The 21,393-nt window shown below is 46.4% G+C and overlaps 1 protein-coding gene across 2 annotated transcripts in view; it reads right to left on the bottom strand.

The window, feature by feature from the left end:
• Positions 1 to 461: 461 nt before the first annotated feature.
• LOC116987578 overlaps positions 462 to 21,393 on the bottom strand; it is a 63,368-nt gene continuing 42,436 nt past the window's right edge. The window contains exons 4-11 of one of the 2 annotated variants that reach the window (XM_033043724.1): positions 20,975 to 21,206; positions 20,428 to 20,519; positions 16,258 to 16,547; positions 11,511 to 11,672; positions 7,522 to 7,658; positions 4,446 to 4,552; positions 1,583 to 1,971; positions 462 to 792 (exon numbers count right to left, since the gene is read on the bottom strand). In XM_033043724.1, the coding sequence (XP_032899615.1) occupies positions 786 to 792; positions 1,583 to 1,971; positions 4,446 to 4,552; positions 7,522 to 7,658; positions 11,511 to 11,672; positions 16,258 to 16,547; positions 20,428 to 20,519; positions 20,975 to 21,206 (1,416 nt within the window). In that variant the 3' untranslated portion in view covers positions 462 to 785. The remainder of the gene's footprint in view (positions 793 to 1,582; positions 1,972 to 4,445; positions 4,553 to 7,521; positions 7,659 to 11,510; positions 11,673 to 16,257; positions 16,548 to 20,427; positions 20,520 to 20,974; positions 21,207 to 21,393) is intronic. The other variant, XM_033043734.1, reaches the window with a different exon arrangement.

Below are 21,393 nucleotides of genomic sequence, written 5' to 3'. Positions count from 1 at the left end.
GTTTAAAGAAAATGTGGAGCAATTTTTTTTACACACAAGGTAATGAGCACCAGGAATTTGCTACCGGGGGTGGTGGTGGAGGCAGATACAATAGTGGCTTTTAGAAGACTTTTGGATAGGTACATGGATATGGAGGAATATGAATGATGTGCAGGCAGATTTAAGGGTAGTACAGCAGTAGAATTGCTGCCTTACAGCACCAGAGACACGGTTTTGATCCTGTCTATGGGTTTTCTTCAAGTGCTCCGGTTTCCTCCGACATTACAAAGACGTGCAGGTTTGTAGGTTAATTGGCTTCTGTAAATTGTCCCCAGTGTGTAGGATAGAATTTGTGTACGGGTGATTTCTGGTCGACGTGGCCTGTTACCACACTGTGTCTCTAAGCTAAGAGAAGAGTTGGTCTTGGCATCATGTTTTTGTGCTGTACTGTTCTATGTTCCACCAAACGCTCAGAGGTTCAGTCTGGTTTCAGTGCAGGTTTTATTTAGTACAGGTACGTACCAGCAGTATTAAATGCTACAGTAAACTGAGACAGTGAGGCTATCGGCGCTACCCAGTCCTGAATTCAATCAGTCTCGGTATTGTCAGTGCATCTTCTCTAAAGCTATTTGCTGGGCCCCCAACAGCAAGCCCATGGTCAACAAGGTGCAAGTCTGGTTCAGTGTCGCTAAAAATACAAGGTAATCGACCGGCCATTGGGGAACCCGGACTCCAAGAATCTTCTGTTCATTGGAACTATTCCCTTCAGTCTGACCACTCTCCTCTCTGGTACTCTTTATGCATCATCAACGCCTGTAGGAAGAATACAACCAATGATTAAAACCAAATGGGCTTTTCAGAACCTCCTTTCATTGCTAAACATGCACCCTGTCATCTCCCCTCTGTTCATGCAATGGTGTTCTTCACTGGCTTGCTCACTCATTTCCGATCTTACACTCATGAAATACTCTTGTGCACACGACAAAGGACAAACAAATCTGGAATAATATCAGAGTCGTACGGCAGTCAACAGATCCAGCTGCCCATCGAATCTGCACCCACTCTGGTCGCCATCTACAATAATCCTGTAAAGGACACAAAGTGCTGGAGTAACTCAGCGGATCAGGCAGCATCTCTGGACAACATGGATAGGTGATGTTTTGGGATGGGACCCTCTTCAGACCCTTCTTCTGAGGAAGGGTCGCAATCCGAAACATCACCTATCCATGTTCTCCAGAGATGCTGCCTGATCTGCTGAGTTACTCCAGCACTTTGTGTCTATCTTAGGCAGTGGGTGACATGGTGGCGCAATGGTAGAATTGCTGACTTACTACACCAGAGACCCGGGTTCGATCCTGACTACGGGTGCTGTCTGTACGGAGTTTGTACGTTACCCCATAAGCTGGTTTCCTCCCACACTTCAAAGATGTACAGATTTGTAGGCTAATTGGCTGGGTATGTAAATGATCCCTGGTGTGTAGGATAGTGTTAGTGGGGATTGCTGGTCGGTGCGGATCCGATGGGTCGAAGGGCCTGTTTCCGCGCAGTATCCATAAACTAAACTAAGTAATGCTGCTCCTGGAGGATGGCGGTGTGGACTCACCTCACGACCTTCCTGGGGCTGGCTCTGTTTGGTGCATGGTGAAGGCTGAAGTCGGGAGGTAGACTGGCGGTGATGGTGAAAGTCCGGGTGTTCATTTTTGGCTGTGAGGGGGAGACTGGTGCTCTCTCTGTCCTCTCGTTACTGTCACTCCATTCTTCCTGAGAAGGGTGCACAGCTCCGTCAGACATCCTGGAGGAGCTGGAGGTGACGGACCTCCTCAAGATTCTCCTAGTTGGGTTGGGATCCTTGGGCGAGTGCAGCTTTTTCTTCCTGGTGGGGTGACTGTACTCCCCTCGACCACCCGTGTTGTTTGCCAGGTTACTGAGGGATCCAAGAGAATACCGATGTTGTGCTGACCTCAGGCCTGGAGGCGAAATGGATTTCTTTGGCTGCATGAAAGGTTGAATGGTCTTAATTACTTCTCACTCTAGCACAGTGCAACGCAAACAGACGAAGTAAATGGGACGTTATGTCGGTTAGGTCCACCACCGATTTTCCGGCAACTGATGGTCCCCCACCTCCTTTAATCCAGACAAAATCACGAGCGTACTTGAAATCCCCCTCCCCCCCACCGGAAGTCCCTCAAAAAATCTGGCACCTAGGCCGTGTGAGGCCACTGATATCAACCTCATGGGGACTCCCGCGGCCGATCAAATTTCCCTTTCGGGCCTGGGCTCTGGAACTTCGGCCTGGCCAAAGCCGGCAGAACCATTCCCATAGCCGATTTCTGTGACCGACTTTGCGGACCGATATCTCCGCTACTCGGTGGCGTCGGCGAACCGTTCCAGTATTGTTGGACTCCTCTATGAGGCTAATCCAGAAAGGCCCCTGAACCAATGGTGCTGGAAAATCGGTGTTGGACCTGTATTGTGTTCTGTTTTGGTCACAGTGCTATAGGCAAGATGCCATTAAGCTAGAAAGTGCCGAAACAAATAACTGCAGACGCTGGCTAATAGCTGGAACGTGTGCAGAGAAGATTTACTCAAGGGCATGAGCTATTGGGAGAGTTTGAGCAGGCTAGGACTTTATTCCTTGGTGCAAAGAAGACTGAGGGGTGATCTTACAGCAGTGTATAAACTCTTATAAAAGGGGAATAGATGGGATGAAAGCAGAGAATCTTTAACACAGGATTGGAGAATCGAGAACAAGAAGGTCAAGGTTTAATGTGAGAGGTGAAAAACGTAATCGTAAACTGAGGAGAAACTTTCTCACATCGAGTGTGGGGGGTACCAGGAATGAGTTGCAGAGCAGCTAGTTGAGGCGGGTACAATAATAATATTAAAAAAAACATTTGGACAGGTACATGGATAGGAAAGGCTTAGAGGGATGTGGGGCCAAACACAGGCAAATAGGTTAGATGGGATTTCTTGGTTGGCATGTTTCTGTGCTGTACATCTCTATGGCTGGAGTCTGGAGTAGACCTGATGGGCCGAATGGCCTAATCCTGTTCCTATAACGTATGAACTAATGACTAACTGTACTGTGACATGGCCACTGTGACAATGATCCGTACTGAATCATTTCCTCAGTTGAGGCAACAGAAGGCCTGTGGATCTCTACACTGGAATGCGGAAAGGTAAGATGGGTAATTTCATTGACTGTCACATCTTGCATCTCTCAGTAGAAATTTAAACGTTAAAATAACTTCCCAGAAATAACTGAGTTCTAACCAGGAAGAATGGGCCCCAAAGGTTACGTCTTTTAGATGCAACATTAAATGGGTGGCACAGTGGCGCAGCGGTAGAGTTGCTGCCTTACAGTGCCAGAGACCCGGGTTCGATCCTGACCATGGGTGCTGTCTGTACAGAGTTCTATGTTCTCCCTGTGACCACGTGGGTTTTCTCCAGGTGCTCTCACACTCCAAAGCCATACAGGTTTGTAGGTGAATTGGCTTGGGTAAAAATTGTAAATTGTCCCTAGTGTGTAGGATAGTGTTAGTGTGCGGGATGAAAGTTACTGATCGGCGCGGACACGATAGACCGAAGGGCCTGTTTTTTCGCAGTATCTCTAAACTAAACTAAAACTTAAATCAAGGCTCTTTTTGTCCACTCAAATGTAAATGACTTCACGGGACGATGTGTAACTGCCAGAAAATTCTCATCAATATCTGCCCCAATATTTTATCCTCAAACTAATCTAAACCTCATTTAGAACAGATTTTCTGTTCACAGTGTAGGATGGAACTGCAGATGCTGGTTTATAATGAAGATAGACACAATTTCCTGGAGTAACTCAGTGGGTCAGTCAGCATCTCTGGAGAAAAGGAATAGGTGACCTTTCGTGTCAAAACCCTTCTTCAGACTGAGAGACGGGAGAGGGAAGAGTGCTTGCTCTGGATATCTGCAGTTTTCTATAATAAAATCGTTTATGGTAAGTCCTTGGAACATCTTGATAGATACTATATATGTTAGGGACCAGGAACTCTCTGCCTTTGGGCTCTTTACAGTTCATAGAGAGACAAGGAACCGCAGATGCTGGAATTTACAGCAAAACACAAATACCACCATATTCCCCTTGAGTAGCTTACAACCCGATGGTATTAACATTGAATCCTTAAATTCTTCCATTTTAGGTAACCTCTAAATAACCTCGCCCCCCCCCACCTACCTTTCTCCGCCACTCCTCCTCTTTATTTACCCCCCCTCCCCATTCCCCTCCCTTCTCTCCCCTGAGCCTCACCTGGACTCCCACCACTCTCTCCTCCCCCCCCTCCCTATACCCCCACCCCACTCCCACCGCACCCCCGCCCGCTACTCTCCTCCCTCTGGCTTGACATTCTGCAAAGAGCTATAGCATATTCAACATACTGTTTACATGTAAGTGCAAGAGTCACAATTTTGATTGGCATTTATTCCCATCATACCTTTCTATTTATAACGTAGAATATTTCATGCACAGGAACAAATATGGCAAAGTTCTCGTAACACTGAAAGTATCGCTTCCCTTCAAATATGCCGTCATGCTTTCCACCTGAAATCCAAACAGATAATTGAGAACCTTTAGATCATTGAAGATAGATCAATACAGCGAAAGGAACAAGCCCTTTGTCCCAGAATATCTGTGCTGACCATTATACGTATCCACACTGATCTTCTCTGCACCCACATTGTCTTGATTCCTCCATCCCCCACCCATTTGTGTGGCTGCCTAAATATCACTTTGCTCTTGTATCTGCTGCCAGTGCATTCCAGGTACTCACCAGTCTCTCTGTAAAAAAACTGCTTCATAAATCTGCTTTAAGCTCTCTCTATCCCCTCCACTCATCTTACTCTTATGCCCTCTTCGAGTCTTAGTCATAGAGTCATACAGCATGGAAACAGGCCCTTCGGTCCAACTTGCCCATGCCGACCAAGATGCTCCATCTACACTAGTTCCACCTGCCTGCATTTGACCCATATCCTTCTCAACCTTTCCTATCCATGTATCTGTCCAAATGTATTGTAAACACTGTTATAGAACCTGCCTCAACTACCTCCACTGGCAGCTAATTCCGTATATCCACCATCTTTTGTGTTAAAAATTTGCTGCTCAGGTTCCTATTGTGTGCCTCTGTGCATTTACCCGATCTATTCCCTCATGATCTTATACACCTCTATAAGATCACCCCTCATCCTCCTGCGCTTCAAGGAATGGAGTCCTAGCCTGCCCAACCTCTCGCTATCTCAGGCCCTCGAGTCCTGGCAACATCCTCATGAATCTTCCCTGCACTCTTTCCAGTTTCACAACATCTTTCCTACAACAGTGTAACCAAAACACTACAGAGATTGTATTTAACATTTCCAAATGGACAATATAAACCACCATTCTGCACTCATTTCCTGTTGTGACTTTAACTATTCGGGAAGATGCTGTAAGGTCCATTGCATCTCAAAGTCGTCCCTGGATCCACATAACTCCTCGCCACTGTTAACATAGAACAGAACAAGAACAGATCTTACCTGCACATAATCCATATTCCCCCATCTCCTGAGTATCCATGCGTCTGTGTAAAAGTTTCTCAAACTCCACTATCATAACTGCATCCACCATCACCCTTGACAGCACATTCCAGGCACCCATCACACTAAATTATAAAAAACTTGCCCTGCACATCTCGTCTAAAATTTCCCTCTGACTTTAAAGCCATGCTCTCTAGTCTTTGACATTTCCACCTTATCTATGCCTCCCATAATCTTACATACTTCTATCAGGTTTCCCCTCAACCTCTGACGCTCCAATGAAAACCATTCAAGTTTGTTCATCCTCTCCTTATACGTAATACCCACTAATCCAGGCATCATTCTGGTAAACCTCTTCTGCACCCTCTCCAACATCCTCCACATCCTTCCTGCAACGGGGTGACCAGGACTGCACATAATACTCCAAAAACAATCTAATCAACGTTTTAAAAAGCTGTATGAAATTCCTGACTCTTATACTTAATGCCTTATACTTATAATTAAGTTTTCAAGAACAAGTTAGGTTTAGATTTAGCTCTAAGGGATTGCTAAGGGAATCAAGGGATATGGCGAAAAAGCCGAAACGCGGTACTGATTTTGGATGATCAGCCATGATCATATTGAATGGCTCGTAGGTCTGAATTTGCACCAATTTTCTATGTTTCTATGCCCTGACAGATGAAGGCAAGCATACTACACACCACCTTTACCTCCCTCTCTCTCTATTTGTGTTGCTACCTTCAAGGACCTAAAGACTAGGAACTTAAGATAAATAAGAAGGTGCAAATTAAAAGCCCTGGAAGAAAGATACGTGGGAAACATAGAAACATAGAAAATAGGTGCACGGGGAGGCCATTCGGCCCTTCAAGCCAGCACCGCCATTCATTGTGATCAAGGCTGATAGTCCCCTATCAATAACCCGTGCCTGCCTTGTCCTCATATCCCTTGACTCCACTAGCCCCTAGAGCTCTATCTAACTCTCTCTTAAATCCATCCAATAATTTGGCCTCCACTGCCAAAGAGCAGGTCCCAACACTCCAATGGAATTAGCCTACTAGGGTAAACTGAAGGAAGCTGTGCCTGGCTGGCAGATGTTGAGGACCAGGAGACACACATTTAAGATATGATGAAAGATATAAGCAGGGGGAATGGCTCAGATGGGATTATTGCAATAGATCTAGTGGCCTCTTCTGCACTTCCGTAATTCCATGACCTTTTTTTACCACAATCAGCATTTTAAGGAGAACCATCCCACCTTCCATCATTAACAACAAAAAGCTCTCTGCCATAAATAGTAGATTGATGTTGGTGCTTTTCTTTTGCCTTCCTTTGGTAAACTGCTTCTAATTGAAAGAGGGAGCATAAAGTTGACATGGTGGGCTAAAGGATTTGTTTTGTTCTCTTCATAGATTCAAGTACTAAAATTGGATGGGGACATATATATTTTATTTTAAAATTGCCAATTTAGCATTTTTTCTATGTGGGCTTAGTTTAGTTTAGAGATATAGCCCACCATAGCCACAGAGATATCGGCCCACCATGTCCACACCGACCAGCAAACACCCATTCACACTAGTTGTTTCCTACACACTAGGGACAATTTACAAAAGTCAATTAATCTACAAACCCGCACGTCTTTGGTATGTGGGAGGAAACAAGCGAACCCGATGAAAAGGGATAAGGTACAAACTCCGTACAGACAGCACCCATAGTCAGGATCAAACCCAGGCCTCTGGCGTTGTAAGGCAGCAACTCTACCTCTGCGCCACCATGCCACCCTAAATGATGGAATGTGTGGACTTGCAGGGCAGAAGGATTTGTTTTATGCTCTTCATAAATTAGTATTAAAATTGGAAGTGTTTATTTTTAAATTGCTTGCAAATTTTGCTGATTTATCATATTCTTCTGTGTGGGGCCCTTGACTTAGCATTAGAACATTAGCATTAAAACAGCACCCTAGTAGCACAGCAAGGAGGGTGAATTCTAGGCAATGATACTCACTAGGTTCATCCAGCTCAACACCAACAAAGACAGCATTGGCCATTCCCGAGTTGTCCAAATGGCCAACGTAGCGCGCGGTGCCTGACTTGTTGCCGTTCACAATCACGTAATCGTTCACGCTGATAGGAAGTTTCTGTCTGTTGAAGGACCAGAAGCAAAGATTAAAACATTGCACACCATACCAGTCATTTGGACCTTTCTGAAGAATAGACCTGCCCCAGTAATTCAGATCTGCAGATCCGATCAACTCGTTGCAGCATCTAAAGGGTGGGCTGTGGAGGAGTGAGGAAGGTCGGCCAGGAGCCATCCAAGTGAGGACCCGGTGGCGGGCGGCTGAGGATGGGCCCGCGTGGGTGCTGGAAGGCGGCCAAGGACGGGCCGCCGAGAACAAAGAGGGACCCGGCGTGTGGGGGCAGCCGAGAACAAAGAGGAACCATTAGGGACTACATTGAACACTTTGTAACTTTGGCAACACCTTATACATGGTGACTGTTTGCGTACTTTGTGTATGGTATAAAAAACAAAGAATTCACTGTGACATGTCACATGTGATAATAAATTATCAATCAACCAAAATTACCGGGATTTATTCAATCTGAATACTTTTGTTCAGGTTTAGATTTAGTTCATGTTTATTATTATTACTTGTAACGAGGTACGGTGAAAAGTTTTTTTTTGCATGCTCTCCAATAAATACAATCAAGCCAATCGCAAGTACAATAGGTAGAGCAAAGGGGAAGATATAGAGGCTTAGGTTCCTTATAGTCAGATGTACCAAAGTACAGTGAAAAGCATTGTTTTGCATGCTTTATAATCAGACAAGATAATACAATACATAAATACTATCGTCAAACGCAAGTACAATAGATAAAGCAAAGGGGAGATATAGATGTTTATTTTTGTCACATGTATCGAGGTACAGTGCAAAGATTTGTTCCGCATGCTATCCACACAGATCAGATAATACTAAATACTCAGATAGACTCGGCTTGTACTCGCTAGAATTTAGAAGATTGAGGGGGGATCTTATAGAAACGTACAAAATTCTTAAGGGCTAGATGCAGGAAAATTGTTCCCGATGTTGGGAAGTCCAGAACAAGGGGTCACAGTTTAAGGATAAGGGGGAAGTCTTTTAGGACCGAGATGAGAAAAACCTTTTTCACACAGAGTGGTGAATCTGTGGAATTCTCTGCCACAGAAGGTAGTTGAGGCCAGTTCATTGGCTATATTTAAGAGGGAGTTAGATGTGGCCCTTGTGTCTAAAGGCATCAGGGGGTATGGAGAGAAGGCAGGTACAGGATATTGAGTTGGATGATCAGCCATGATCATATTAAATGGCGGTGCAGGCTCGAAGGACCGAAAGGCCTACTCCTGCACCTGTTTTTTATGTTTCTATGTTTAAACACAAATACAATTGGGCCAAACAATAGGTAGAAAAAAGGGGTAGATACAGAGTGCAGAATATAGTTATCAGCATTGTAGCGCATCAGTTCCAGAGATGTCTGATGTCCGCAATGGGATAGAGGTGAATCAGACAGTCCCTAGCCTGTGGAAGGACTGTTCAGAAGCTTGATTCAGAGGGGAAAAAGCCGTTCTTGAGTTTGGTAGTGTGCGCTTTCATGCTGCTGTAATGCAGTTTGGACAGATCCACACTCATCCCAGCAACTTATTCAGTTTCCCATTAACCTACACCGAGGCAATTAACATTAGCCAATTCGCTCACCAGCATCGCTTTGTGACGTGGGAGAAATCAAGAGAAAAGGTGCAAACACTACAAGAAAAAGCACCCGATATCAGGAATGAACCTGGGACTATGGACCTATGAACCAGCAGCAATAACTGCTGCGCTAACTTGCCAGCCTATCATTCATTCTCAGAAGATACACTGAATGTTTAGTTCAGTTTAGAGGTACTGTACGGAGACAGGCCCATCGGCCCACTGAGTCCGCATCGACCAGCGATCCCCGTACACAACACACTGGAGCCAATTTACTATTTTTACCACAGCCAATTACCGATAACTTATGAACCTGTACGTCTTTCGAGTGTGGGAGGAGACAGGAGCACCCGGAGAAAATCCATGCAGTCACAGGACATATTTACAAGCTCTGTACAGACAGCATCCATAGTTGCGATCGAACCCAGGTCTATGGCGCTGTAAGGCAGTAACTCAACCACTGCACCACCGTGCCGCCCTTAAAATTAGTTTGTTTCTTTCCCCTTCTGTCTGCTTCAACGGCACTAAACAAGGTTACTTATTCTGTGAATGATTTGTAACTCGATGTCTATTTTACAGGGATGAAACTGAAATAGTGGCATAGACCAGTACAGCATGGAAATGGGTCCTTCAGCCCAATGTCCATGTCAACATGTCAACTACATTACATTAAGCCCATATCCTATTATTTTCTTGTCCAAGTACCTGTCCATAGTAATTTCACCTGCCTCCACCACCTCTTCTGACAGCTCGTTCCGTATATCCACTACCTTTAAATTTCTCCCCGTTCACCTTATAGCTGTTTAAGTTCAATATTATGGTCCAATTCTACACGGCCATCGTAGGGTCTGTTCTCACCTTCTCCACCATGGTCTGGTTTGGCTCAGCCACCAAGCACGACACCTGGAGGCTGCAGCGAATCGTCCGATCAGCAGAGAAGGTTATTGGCTGCAACCTTCCCTCCATTAATGAACTGTACACTGCAAGTGCCAGGACGCGTGCGGGTAAGATCATCTCTGACCCCTCTCACCCTGGCCACAAACTCTTTGAATCACTTCCCTCTGGAAGGCGACTCCGGACTGTCAAAGCTGCCATAGCCAGACATAAAAACAGTTTTTACCACGAGTAGTTGCTCTACTCAACAGCCAAATATCTGTAGCCTCCCTTTGATCTGGTATTTTGTTGGTTCACATGCTTGATCAATGGTGTTTTATTATTATTAATGTTTAGTGTTTTCTGAGTCATTCGTAACTGTCACTGTATGTCATGTTGTTACTTGTGGGCGGAGCACCAAGGCAAATTCCTTGTATGTGAATACTTGGCCAATAAACTTACTTACTTATATTAAACAGCTGAACAAGTTGTCCTACAACTTTAGGCTGTGCACGCCATAGGCAAGAAGAAGATTAAGCAGCTAATGTAGAAACAAGGAACAGCAGATGCTGGTTTACAGAAACAAAAGACACAAAGTGCTGGAGTAACTCAGCGGGTCAGGCAGCATCTCTGGAATGCAGGAGGTTGAGGGAAGACTTGATAGAAGTATATAAAATTATGAAAGGTGTGCATAGGGTAGTGAGAACCTTTTTCCTAGTGTGTAAATGTCCAACACTATAAGGTGAGAGGGGGAAAGACCAATGGTGGGGGCCTGGACACGCTGCCCGGGGTGGTGGTGAAGGCAGATAAAATAGTGGTGTTCAAGAGGCTTTTGGGCAGGCACGTGGAAGTGCAGAGAATGGAGAGATATGGAACATTTACAGGCAAATTAGACCAGTTTAACTTGGAATCATGTTTGGGCTGAAGGGCCCATTCCTATGCTGTACTCTTTGATGTTTTTACATGGACTTTCGGGTCCTCAGACTGAAGCTAATGTTCAATACAAAGTTGCGGATCTGAGGAAGATTTTTCCAGAGCTCCGGTGCAGGTGGCAAATTCGACCGCGGTAAAGTTACGAAGTCGGCAAAGTAACAAAAATATTCATTATAGTCCCCATTGTCCCTCTTCACCCCCACGCCGGGTCCCTCTTTCTGCTTTCTGTATGTTTGAAAGTTCTAGGAGCAGAATTAGGCCATTTGGCTCATGAAGCCTACTTCGCCATTCAATCATCGCTGATCTATCTTTCCCTCTCAACCCCATTCTCCTGCCTTCTCATCCTTCCTGTGAAAGGTTAGCAAGCAACAAAAGCTTTTCACTGGTCCTCGGTACACGGTGACAATAAACCAAACTGACTAAGGATTGACGTGAGGCTAGGAAGTGGACTAAAGTCGAAACTCACCTCTGAAAGTGCAGCAGCGGTTTGATCTCCTTGTCATGGCCGTTCCGACGGTTGGTCGGCTTGTAGTTACTGAAGAAGGAGACACAGCTGGAGCACTGGCATCCGACCATAGGGAAAGGGAAGACAGAGGAACTTAGAGTGGCATCGACCAGAAAATCAGGACTAAGGCAGAAGAGAAGAAAACCACACTCAGCAACAACGAATTAAACTGTTCGCTGGAGGAGGTCAGATTAGAGGCCGATACAGTCCACGTTACAGCAAAGCATGGGTGTGGGAAGGAACTGCAGATGCTGGTAAGCCAGAAGGACAGCCTCGACCCAAAACATCACCTGCTTTTCTCCAGAAATGCTGGCTGACCGCTGAGTTAAGGGCCTGTCCCACTTGAGTGTCATTTGCGCGTCATTTACGTGACATCATTTACGCGTCACGACGCACGCGTCATGAAGCGCACGTGATGCGCTCATGGCGTGCATTACGCGCGCATGGTGCGTGGTGACGTAGGCAGGGTCCAGCGCGGCGCCCCAGGATTTCGGGATTCACAAAACCTTTGCGCGCCACCTGCGTGACACGCAAATAACACCCAAGTGGGACAGGCCCTTTACTCCAGCATTTTGTGTCTATCTAACAGAAAAGCATGTCCAGGACTGCTAGTCAGTCATACAGCACGGAAACAGGCCTTTCAGCCCATGCTGACCATGATGCCCCATCTAAATTTAGTTTAGTTTAGTTTAGTTTATGGAGACCGCGTCCAGAGACAGGGCCGGGCCGGCCTGTGAGGAGGTAGGGCTTTGTCTGTTCTCCATCATGACGCCAATGGAGCGTCGGGGTCACCAATGTAGTGCGTGGGTCTCAGAATTAAGCACGAAGTCGTGTTTTGAGAGGCACTTTTTATTCTGATCCTCCCGGTTGTAGGGAAGACCAAACGAGAGAAAGATGGCACCCAAACCCCTGCCTTTAAAGCCTCCGGCTAAGGGCCGCCTCCGGACTGAACCACTCCTGTGCCGAGGGGTTCGACACTATGGTGGCACGACCCTTGGGAGCCGCCACAATTTAGTGTATCTTCCCCTTAGCTCTACCTACTACACTTGAATTCGGCTTGATAGTATTTATCTGTTTTTTGGGTTTTTTTTTTTGTTTCGTTTAGTTTAGTTTATTATTGTCACGTGTACCAAGGTACAGTGAAAAGCTGTGTAGAAAAGAACTGCAAATGTTGGTTTATACCGAAGATAGACACAAAGTGCTGGAATAACTCAGCGGGTCAGTCAGCATCTCTGGAGAAAAAGGATGGGTGACGTTCCAGGTAGAGACCTTTCTTCAGACAGGTGACGCCCGCCCCGAAACATCACCCATCCCTTTTCTCCAGAGATGCTGCCTGACCCACTGAGTTACTCCAGCACTTTGTGTCCATCTACAGTGAAAAACTTTTGTTTTCATGCTATCCAGTCAAAGAAAAGACTGTACATGATTACAATCAAGCCAGCGTACAGATAAAGGATAAAGATATTGTGGAAACATATAAGATTCTTAAAGGATTGGACAGACTAGATGCAGGAAAAATGTTCCCGATGTTGGGGGAGTCCAGAACCCGGATGTAAGAATAAGAATAACAGTTTAAGAATAAGGGGCAGGCTATTTAGGACTGAGATGAGGAAAAACTTTTTCAGCCAGAGTTGTGAATTCTCCGCCACAGAAGGCAGTGGAAGCCAATTCACTGGATGTTTTCAAGAGGGAGTTAGATTTAGCTCTGAGGGCTAAAGGAATCAGGGGACACGGGGAAAAAGCGGGAACAGGGTACTGATTTTAGATGATCAACCATGATCACATTGAATAGCAGTGCTGGCTTGAAGGGCCGAATGGCCTACTCCTGCACCTATTTTTCTGTTTTGATCTAGTGTCCGATTATAGATAGTTCAAATATCTTCAATGTGGTCAGGTCCGCACTCTAGCTGGTGAGAGGACAGTTCAGTTGACTGATAATAGCTGGGTAGAAACTGTCCACGAATCTGGTGGTATATGTTTTCAAACATGTGCCTCTTGTTTGTGTGCTATCCAGCCAAAGAAATGACTACATGAATACAATCAAGCCGTCCGCAGTTCAGATAAAGGATAATGGGTGCAACATTTAGTGCAAGTTATAACATTGAGCTAGTCCCACCTGCCCACGTTTGGTCCATATCCCTCTATAACTTTCCTATCCATGTACGTGTCCAAGTTTCTTAAATGCTGTTATAGTACCTGCATCAACTACCTCCTCTGGCAGCTCCGCCACATAGACACCACCTTCTGAGTGAAAATGTTGCCCCTCAGGTTCCTATTAAATCTTACTCCCCTCACCTTAAACACATCCTCTTGTTTTTCTATGGTCCCTTTTATTACTTTGGCAGCAACAGGTCCTCCTCTAGGGCCAGCAGCACAGGGGCACCTCATGGCTGTGTGCTCAGTTATTGCTCCATTCTCTCTATACCTATGACTGGCACCGTGGCGCAGCGGTAGTTACTGCCTTACAGCTCTGGAGACACGGGTTCAATCCTACTACAGGCGCTGAATGTACAGAGTTTGTACGTTCTCCCGTGACCTGTGAGGGTTTTCTATGGGTACTCCAGTTTTCTCCCGCACCCCAAAGACCTAAAGGTTTGTAGGCTAATTGACCTCTGTAAATTGTGTGTGTAGGATACTGATAATGTGCGGGGATAGTTTGTTGGCGTGGACTTGGTGGGCCGAATGTTTCCGTGCTGTGTCTAAACTATACTGACACAACTCCAATGCCATCTTTAAATTGGCCGATTATATCTTCATTGTTGGATGAATAATGGGTAGCGACAAGTCAGAGTATAGGAAGGGGATTAATAAATAATCTGGTAGAATTGTGCCGAAGCAGCAACCTTACTGATTGTGTCGCAAGGAACTGCAGATGCTGGTTTACACCGTGGATAGACAAAATGTTGGAGTAACTCAGCGGGTCATGCTGCATCTCTGGAGAATAGGAATGTGACGTTTCAGTTTCAGACCCTTCTTCAGACTGATTGAGGTAGACGGGAGGTCAGGTCCGCACACTAGTTGGTGAGAGGGCTGGAGATGCTTTTCTCCAGAGATGCTGCCTGACCCGCTGAGTTAGGAGCTAATTAGGAAGGGAACGTTGAGGGACCATGCATCTGTCTTCATTGGTGGGACGGACGGCATTAGAGAGTCAACAGCCTCAAGTTTAATTATCTGTCCTGGCTGCTTCAGTGGTCACAAAGAAAGCTCACCAACGTCACCTATCCATGTCCTTTAGTGATGTTGCCTCACCCGCTGAGTTACTCCTGCACCTTTTGTCTCTTTGTCTTCTAAGCTCACCAATGCCTTCACTTCCTCTAAAGTTTGAGGAGATTCTGTACGTCACCAAGTACTGTATGGAACCTCGACAGGTGCATGGTGCAGAGCATACTGACTGGTTGCATCACCGCCCCGTTTTGTAATGTGAACACCCAGGAACAACGGAGGCTGCGGAAAGCTGTGTTTATTGCCTGGTCCATCACAGGGTCGGACCTCCCCACCATCTAAGGGTTCTACAGGAATCACTGTCTCAAGAAGGCAGCCAATATGATCACTGAACCATCCTATCACCAACTAGAGAGCAGTCCTGAGCTACCATCTACCTCACTGGGGATACTCAGACTATCTTCATTCGGACTTTACTGAACTTTATCTTGCACTAAACATTATCTTGCACTAAACATTATTCTCTTTATCCTGTATCTGTGCACTGTGGATGACTGATTATGATCATGTATAGTCTTTCTGCTGACTGGATAGCACCATTTACGGTGAAAACAGCTTTTCACTCCACCTCCTTACACTTGACCACGTGACAATAAATTAAATGAATGTCATCAAAGACCCATGACACCCTGGCCAACTCACTTCTCACTGCTCCCACATCGGGAAGAAGTTACAAGAGCCTGAGAAGGATCACCTCCAGGTTGGAGAACAGCTTCTACCCATCAACTGTCAGGTTCTTGACCAACCTAGCACTAGCTAACCACAACCCCACCTCAGCACCGAACCACTAAGGACTTTGTACTGCTCAGGTTGCACCACGTAGGAGGTAATTTAACCTGGCACGGACATGGTGGGCCGAAGGGCCTGTTCACAGAGAGTGGCGAATCTGTGGAATTCTCTGCCATAGAAGGTAGTTGAGGCCAGTTCATTGGCTATATTTAAGAGGGAGTTAGATGTACCCCTTGTGGATAAAGGGATCAGAGGGTATGGGGAGAAGGCAGGTATGGGATACTGAGTTGGATGATCAGCCATGATCATATTGAATGGCGGTGCAGGCTCGAAGGGCCGAATGGCCTACTCCTGCACCTATTTTCTATGTTTCTATGTTCCTATTATATGTTTATTCAAGTATGGTTTCAAGAACTCCGTGGAAAAGTATGACGTGGCCACTGACTCATGGGCATCCTTGGCCTATGACTGCTTAATACAGACAAGGGGTGCACGGGCTAAGCACACTGAGAAGGTCAGGTCTTCTCATCTGGGGTATACTGAAGCCCAGCGTAAACCATGGAAGAACCGCAACACTTCCCAAGCCATCACCCACCAGTCCCACCCCCTACCTCCTGCTCCGTCTGTGCCAGTGAACTTGGGTCCAAGTCTGGCCTCCACATCAGCCACCAAAGAGCTGGTAGTTGAACCTTGAAACCCAAGAGACCACCTGAGAAGGAGACGGAAGGAACCAATGGCCATTCCTCCCTGCACCCACCTTCTGGGCTTTGGTACATTGCAGTGGGACCCGGGTTGTAACTGGCCTTCCATAACTGGAACTGTACAGTCCATCGAGGGTTTCCTCGCCCTGATCAGCTCAGCTTCATTTGCCTTCACTCTGAAGCATTGGTTTTCCTCGCAACCCTCCAGCCCCGTCACCTGACAAAGGGCCTGAGTAACACATCCGCAACCAGTGGGGAATGGGTCCGTGACACACGACGCAGGTTCCTGCCTGTGGCCCCTTTCATGGTGTGTCTTCCCCATGGACACAATCTCCGGTTGGTGTTTCTGAAAATTCAAAGACAGAGTCAATTTAACACGAACATAGACACAAGGTGCTGGAGTAACTCAGCCGGTCAGGCAGCGTCTCTGGAGAAGTAAAACAAAAAGGCTGACGTTTCGGGTCGGGACCCTTCTGCAGATTGAAAGTAGAGGGGAGGGAACTGAAGGTAAGAAAAGGCCAGAACAAAGCAGGGTCGGCAACAGATGACAGAGGAAGGGTGGAGTTCATAATGGCCCATTGATGGCCGGGGAAGAGGTGATAATGAAGGGATACAAGGATGCGATCAGTGGAACCAGTAGGATGGCTAGGGTGGGGGTAGGGGGAGGGAGGGAGGGAATGTAAGGGTTACCTGAAATTAGAGAAATCAATCTTCATACCACAGCCTATGTAAAATATGAGGTGCTGTTCCTCCAATTTGCATGTGGCCTCACTCTGACAGTGGAGGAGGCCCAGGACAGAAAGGTCTGTGTGGGAATGGGAAAGGGAGTTAAAGTGTTTGGCAACCAGGAAATCGGGTAGGCCGAGGCGGACCGAGCATAAGTGTTCAGCAAAACGATCGCCCAGTTTGTACTTCGTCTCGCCGATGTATAAGAGCCCACACATAGAACAACGGATACAGTAGATGAGGTTGGATGAGGTGCAAATGAACCTCTGTCTCATCTGAAAGGACATACCAAGAATATGGAGCAGTTCAGCACAGGAACATGCCCTTCGGCCCACGATGTGCCAAACATGATGCCAAAGCCAAATCTGACCTACCTGCCCATAATCTATATCCCTCCATTCCCTGCATATTCATATGCCTATACAAAAGTCTCTATCATATCTGCCTGCACCACCAACCCCCACAACATGTCACCACCCTCTGTGCAAAACTGTTGCCCAGCCCATCTCCTTTACACTTTGCCCATCTCACCTTAAATCTAAGTGCTCGATTATTCGAGCTAAAGGCATGTAGGCCTTCATAGGAGTATAGGAGCAAAGAGGTCCCTTACAGTTGTACAGGGCCCTGGTGAGACCACACCTGGAGTATTGTCTGCAGTTTTGAGGAAATTTGAGGAAGGACATTCTTGCTATTGAGGGAGTGCACCGTAGGTTCACGAGGTTAATTCCTGGGATGGCGGGACTGTCATATGTTGAAAGAATTGGGCGACTGGTCTAGTATACACTGAAATTTAGAAGGATGAGACGGAATCTTATTGAAACATATAAGATTATTAAGGGATTGGACACGCTAGAGGCAGGAAACATGTTCCCGATGTTGGGGGAGTCCAGAACCAGGGTCCACAGTTTAAGAATAAGGGGTAAGGCATTTAGAACGGAAATGAGGAAAAACTTTTTCACCCAGTTGTGAATCTGTGGGATTCTCTGCCTCAGAAGGCAGTGGAGGCCGATTCTCTGGATGCTTTCAAGAGAGGGTTAGATAGAGCTCTTAAAGATAGCGGAGTCAAGGGGTATGGGGAGAAGGCAGGAACAGGGTACTGATTGTGGATGATCAGCCATGATCACATTGAATGGCGGTGCTGGCTCGAAGGCCGAATGGCCTGCTCCTGCACCTATTGTCTATCTATCTATGTATTTGATTTTTCCAACCTGGGGTCTGACTGTCGTCCTTACCTATGCCTCTCATAATTTTATATATACTTCTATTAGGTTTCTCCACTACCTCTGGAGAACAATCACAGGCTGTCCAATCTGTTCCTATAGTCAATACCCCCAAATCCAGGCATTATTCTGGTAAAAGTCCTCTGCACCCTCTCCAAAGCTTCCACATTCTTCCTGTAATGGGGTGAGCAGAACTGCACACAGTACTCCAAATGTGGCCTAACCAAAGACCTGCATCATGACTTTTTGACTCTTATACTCAATGTCCGAACCATGAAAGCAAGGCTACCACAGGCCTTCTTTACCACTCTTGTGACGCTGTTTATAATAGCACATTCCTCATCTGAATTCCCTTGCTAACACATGGAAACGACAAACTAATGGGGGAATTCAGTGGGCCAAGCACCAACTGTGGGATAGAAGGGGAAGGGCAGGAATTGTTGATGCATCGGTTCAGAACCCAAAGACTTGGTTCAATGCATTGAAGTGAGGAGAGAGTTTTTCAGGGTTAGAGGAGAGGGTGCATTTACACGGCATATTACAGAATGAAATATCGCAGAAGTACACAGTGTTCTCCCCCAGGGTTTGTATAAATGGCCTCTGGTCTCCTGCCTGCTGATCAAACTATCTGTATTTACTTCAGGGGTGTTAGCACACTGAGCACACAAAGACAAACACACACCCACACACGCACCCCTACAGATATAGACATAGACGCAGACACACACAGACGTACAGTTGCAGGCACACACACGAGCATACATAAAGACACACACACACATAGATGGAGACACACACGTAGACACACATACACACAGGTGCACACAGACGCGCGCGCGCGCACACACACACACACAGGTGGCGACACACAGACACACATACATAGACGGAGACATACAGACACATACATACATAGATGAGACACACACAGACGCAGAGACACACACACACAGATGCACACACAGATGCACACACACAAATGGAGACACACACAAATGGAAAAACTCACAGACACCAGACGCTCGGGCAAGGAGAACCCTATACAATTTTCTCTTTACCAATCCAGGGCATCACAGACCAGCATCCTCTGCCAGTTCCGTCAGGAGAAAGTGCAGGGATTAGATTACAAACAGTATTTACAGATCATCCCCCAGAGATTACAGTAATTGCTATATATATCTCGTTCAAAGACCATGTAGCCATCTTGAAACTTTTAATTTAGAATCTGATTATTTTTAATGTCCTTATGATCCTCAATCTTAATCCTTAATATTTCATAATAGTTCCCAGAACATTCCTAAATAAACTCAGATATCTTTCTTCATTATTGGCACCTTTGCTAGGTTCTAGTCTCGGGATACAGTGGCGCAGCGATAGAGTTGCTGCCTTACAGCACCAGGGACCCGGGTTCGATCCTGCCTACGCGTGTTGTCTATACTGAGTTCGCTCTGTGACCACGTGGATTTTCTCGGGATGCTCCAGTTTCCTCCCACACTCCAAAGACGTACAGGTTTGTAGGTTAATTGGCTTCTGCAAATTGTAAATTGTCCCCTAGTGTGCAGGATAGTGCTAGTGTACGAGGTGATCGCTGGTTGCCACGCACTCAATGGGTCGAAGGGCCTGTTTCCGCACTGCATCTCTAAAATCTAAAGGTATATTGAAGTGTATAAAATCATGAGGAATAGATCGGGTAGACACACAGAGTCTCTTGCCCAGAGTAGGGGAATCAAGAAGCAGAGGGCGTAGGTTTAAGGTGAGGGCGGAAAGATTTAATAGGAACCCGAGGGGTAATTATTTTTACACAAAGGGTGATAGGTGTATGGAATGAGCTGCTGGAGGAGGTAGTTGAGGCAGATACTATCGCAACGTTTAAGAAACATTTAGACAGGTACATGGATAGGATAAATTTAGAAGGATAGGGGTCAAACGCAGGCAGGTGGGACTAGTGTGGATGGGGCATGGTGGTCGGCGTGGGCAAGTTGGGTCGAATGGCCTATTTCCATGTTGTATGTCTCTATGACTAACCTATCAATTAGATCTTGGTTAATTCTCACCAGCTTCAAATCCCTGGCTTGATTTAATTTCTTTCAGTACCTTTACTGAATAAATTCCATTTACATAGCCTGTGAGAGCTGGAAGATATAGCTTTCATGAAGCATTGGTAGACACAAAATGCTGGATTAACTCAGCGGGCGGGACAGGCAGCATCTGTGGAGATAAGGAATGGGTGATGTTGACAAGTACAGGAGCAGCACAATGAACTGGCGTTGCGCAGTTTACCTCACTCTTCCTCTTCAGACGATCACGTAGTAGTTCGATCTGCCGCCACGCGTTACCCAAATCTTCCGTCAGCCTGGAGTTTAACAGCAGTGCTGAAATGAGAAAGAAACCCGATCAGCCCCAAGGAATCCAGAGCCATTCCCACCATTTAATCCCTGGTGGGCACAACGGCGGGGAGTGTTCTCGGTGAGCAGGGCCAAGCCCGCATGTAGGGCCCTGCTCACCCACCGCGGGCGTCAATGGGACCCGTGCCGCGAGAGCGAGGTGGGACCCGCGAGCAGCCGGCGAGAGCGAGGAAGGCCGACGGAGAGCATCGAGTGAGGAGGGCCGTCGGAGAGCCAGGAGAACCGTCAGAGAGTGAGGGGGGCCATCGGAGAGCAAAGAGAGCCATCGGAGAGCCTGGGAGAGCCGTTGAGAACATGGTACACGTGACAATGTATATTGGTACATGTGACAATAAAGTATCGTTGAATTGAATCATTGGAATAACAATTTTTTTTTAAAGGGAAACAACAGCTTGCATCAAAGCTATGCCTCTGGTACCCACTTTCCATTAGTTGCTCCTCACATCTCTTCTGCATGAGCATCTTCGGACATTCCACTTGGACCTCTCGGGATATGGTCGTCTTGTGGCTCGGGATTGGTTCCTGGGGTGACTCCACGCTCCGCGATGCAGACACCGGTCTCGCTAACACTTCCTGCCTTGCTTGGTGCAGTATCCTGGGAGATTCCCGGAACGCAAACTGCTGTTCTTCTTTACACTCTGAGAGTTCTATTGTCTGCATAGAGAGAGGGGAGAGACAGAGGATAGGGGGAGCAAGAGGGAGAGAGAAAAGTGGTAGAGGGGAAAGAGAGATGTAGAGGGCAGAAAGGGAGAGAGATAGAGAGAGTGAGGGAGAGGGAGAGAAAGAGAAAGATAGAGAGGGAGAAGGGGAGGGAGAGAGATAAAGTAAAATATAGAGAGAG

This window comes from Amblyraja radiata, chromosome 2 (genome assembly GCF_010909765.2).
Source record: "Amblyraja radiata isolate CabotCenter1 chromosome 2, sAmbRad1.1.pri, whole genome shotgun sequence".
Taxonomy (NCBI): domain Eukaryota; kingdom Metazoa; phylum Chordata; class Chondrichthyes; order Rajiformes; family Rajidae; genus Amblyraja; species Amblyraja radiata.
This window is presented reverse-complemented; position numbering and strand designations above follow the sequence as displayed.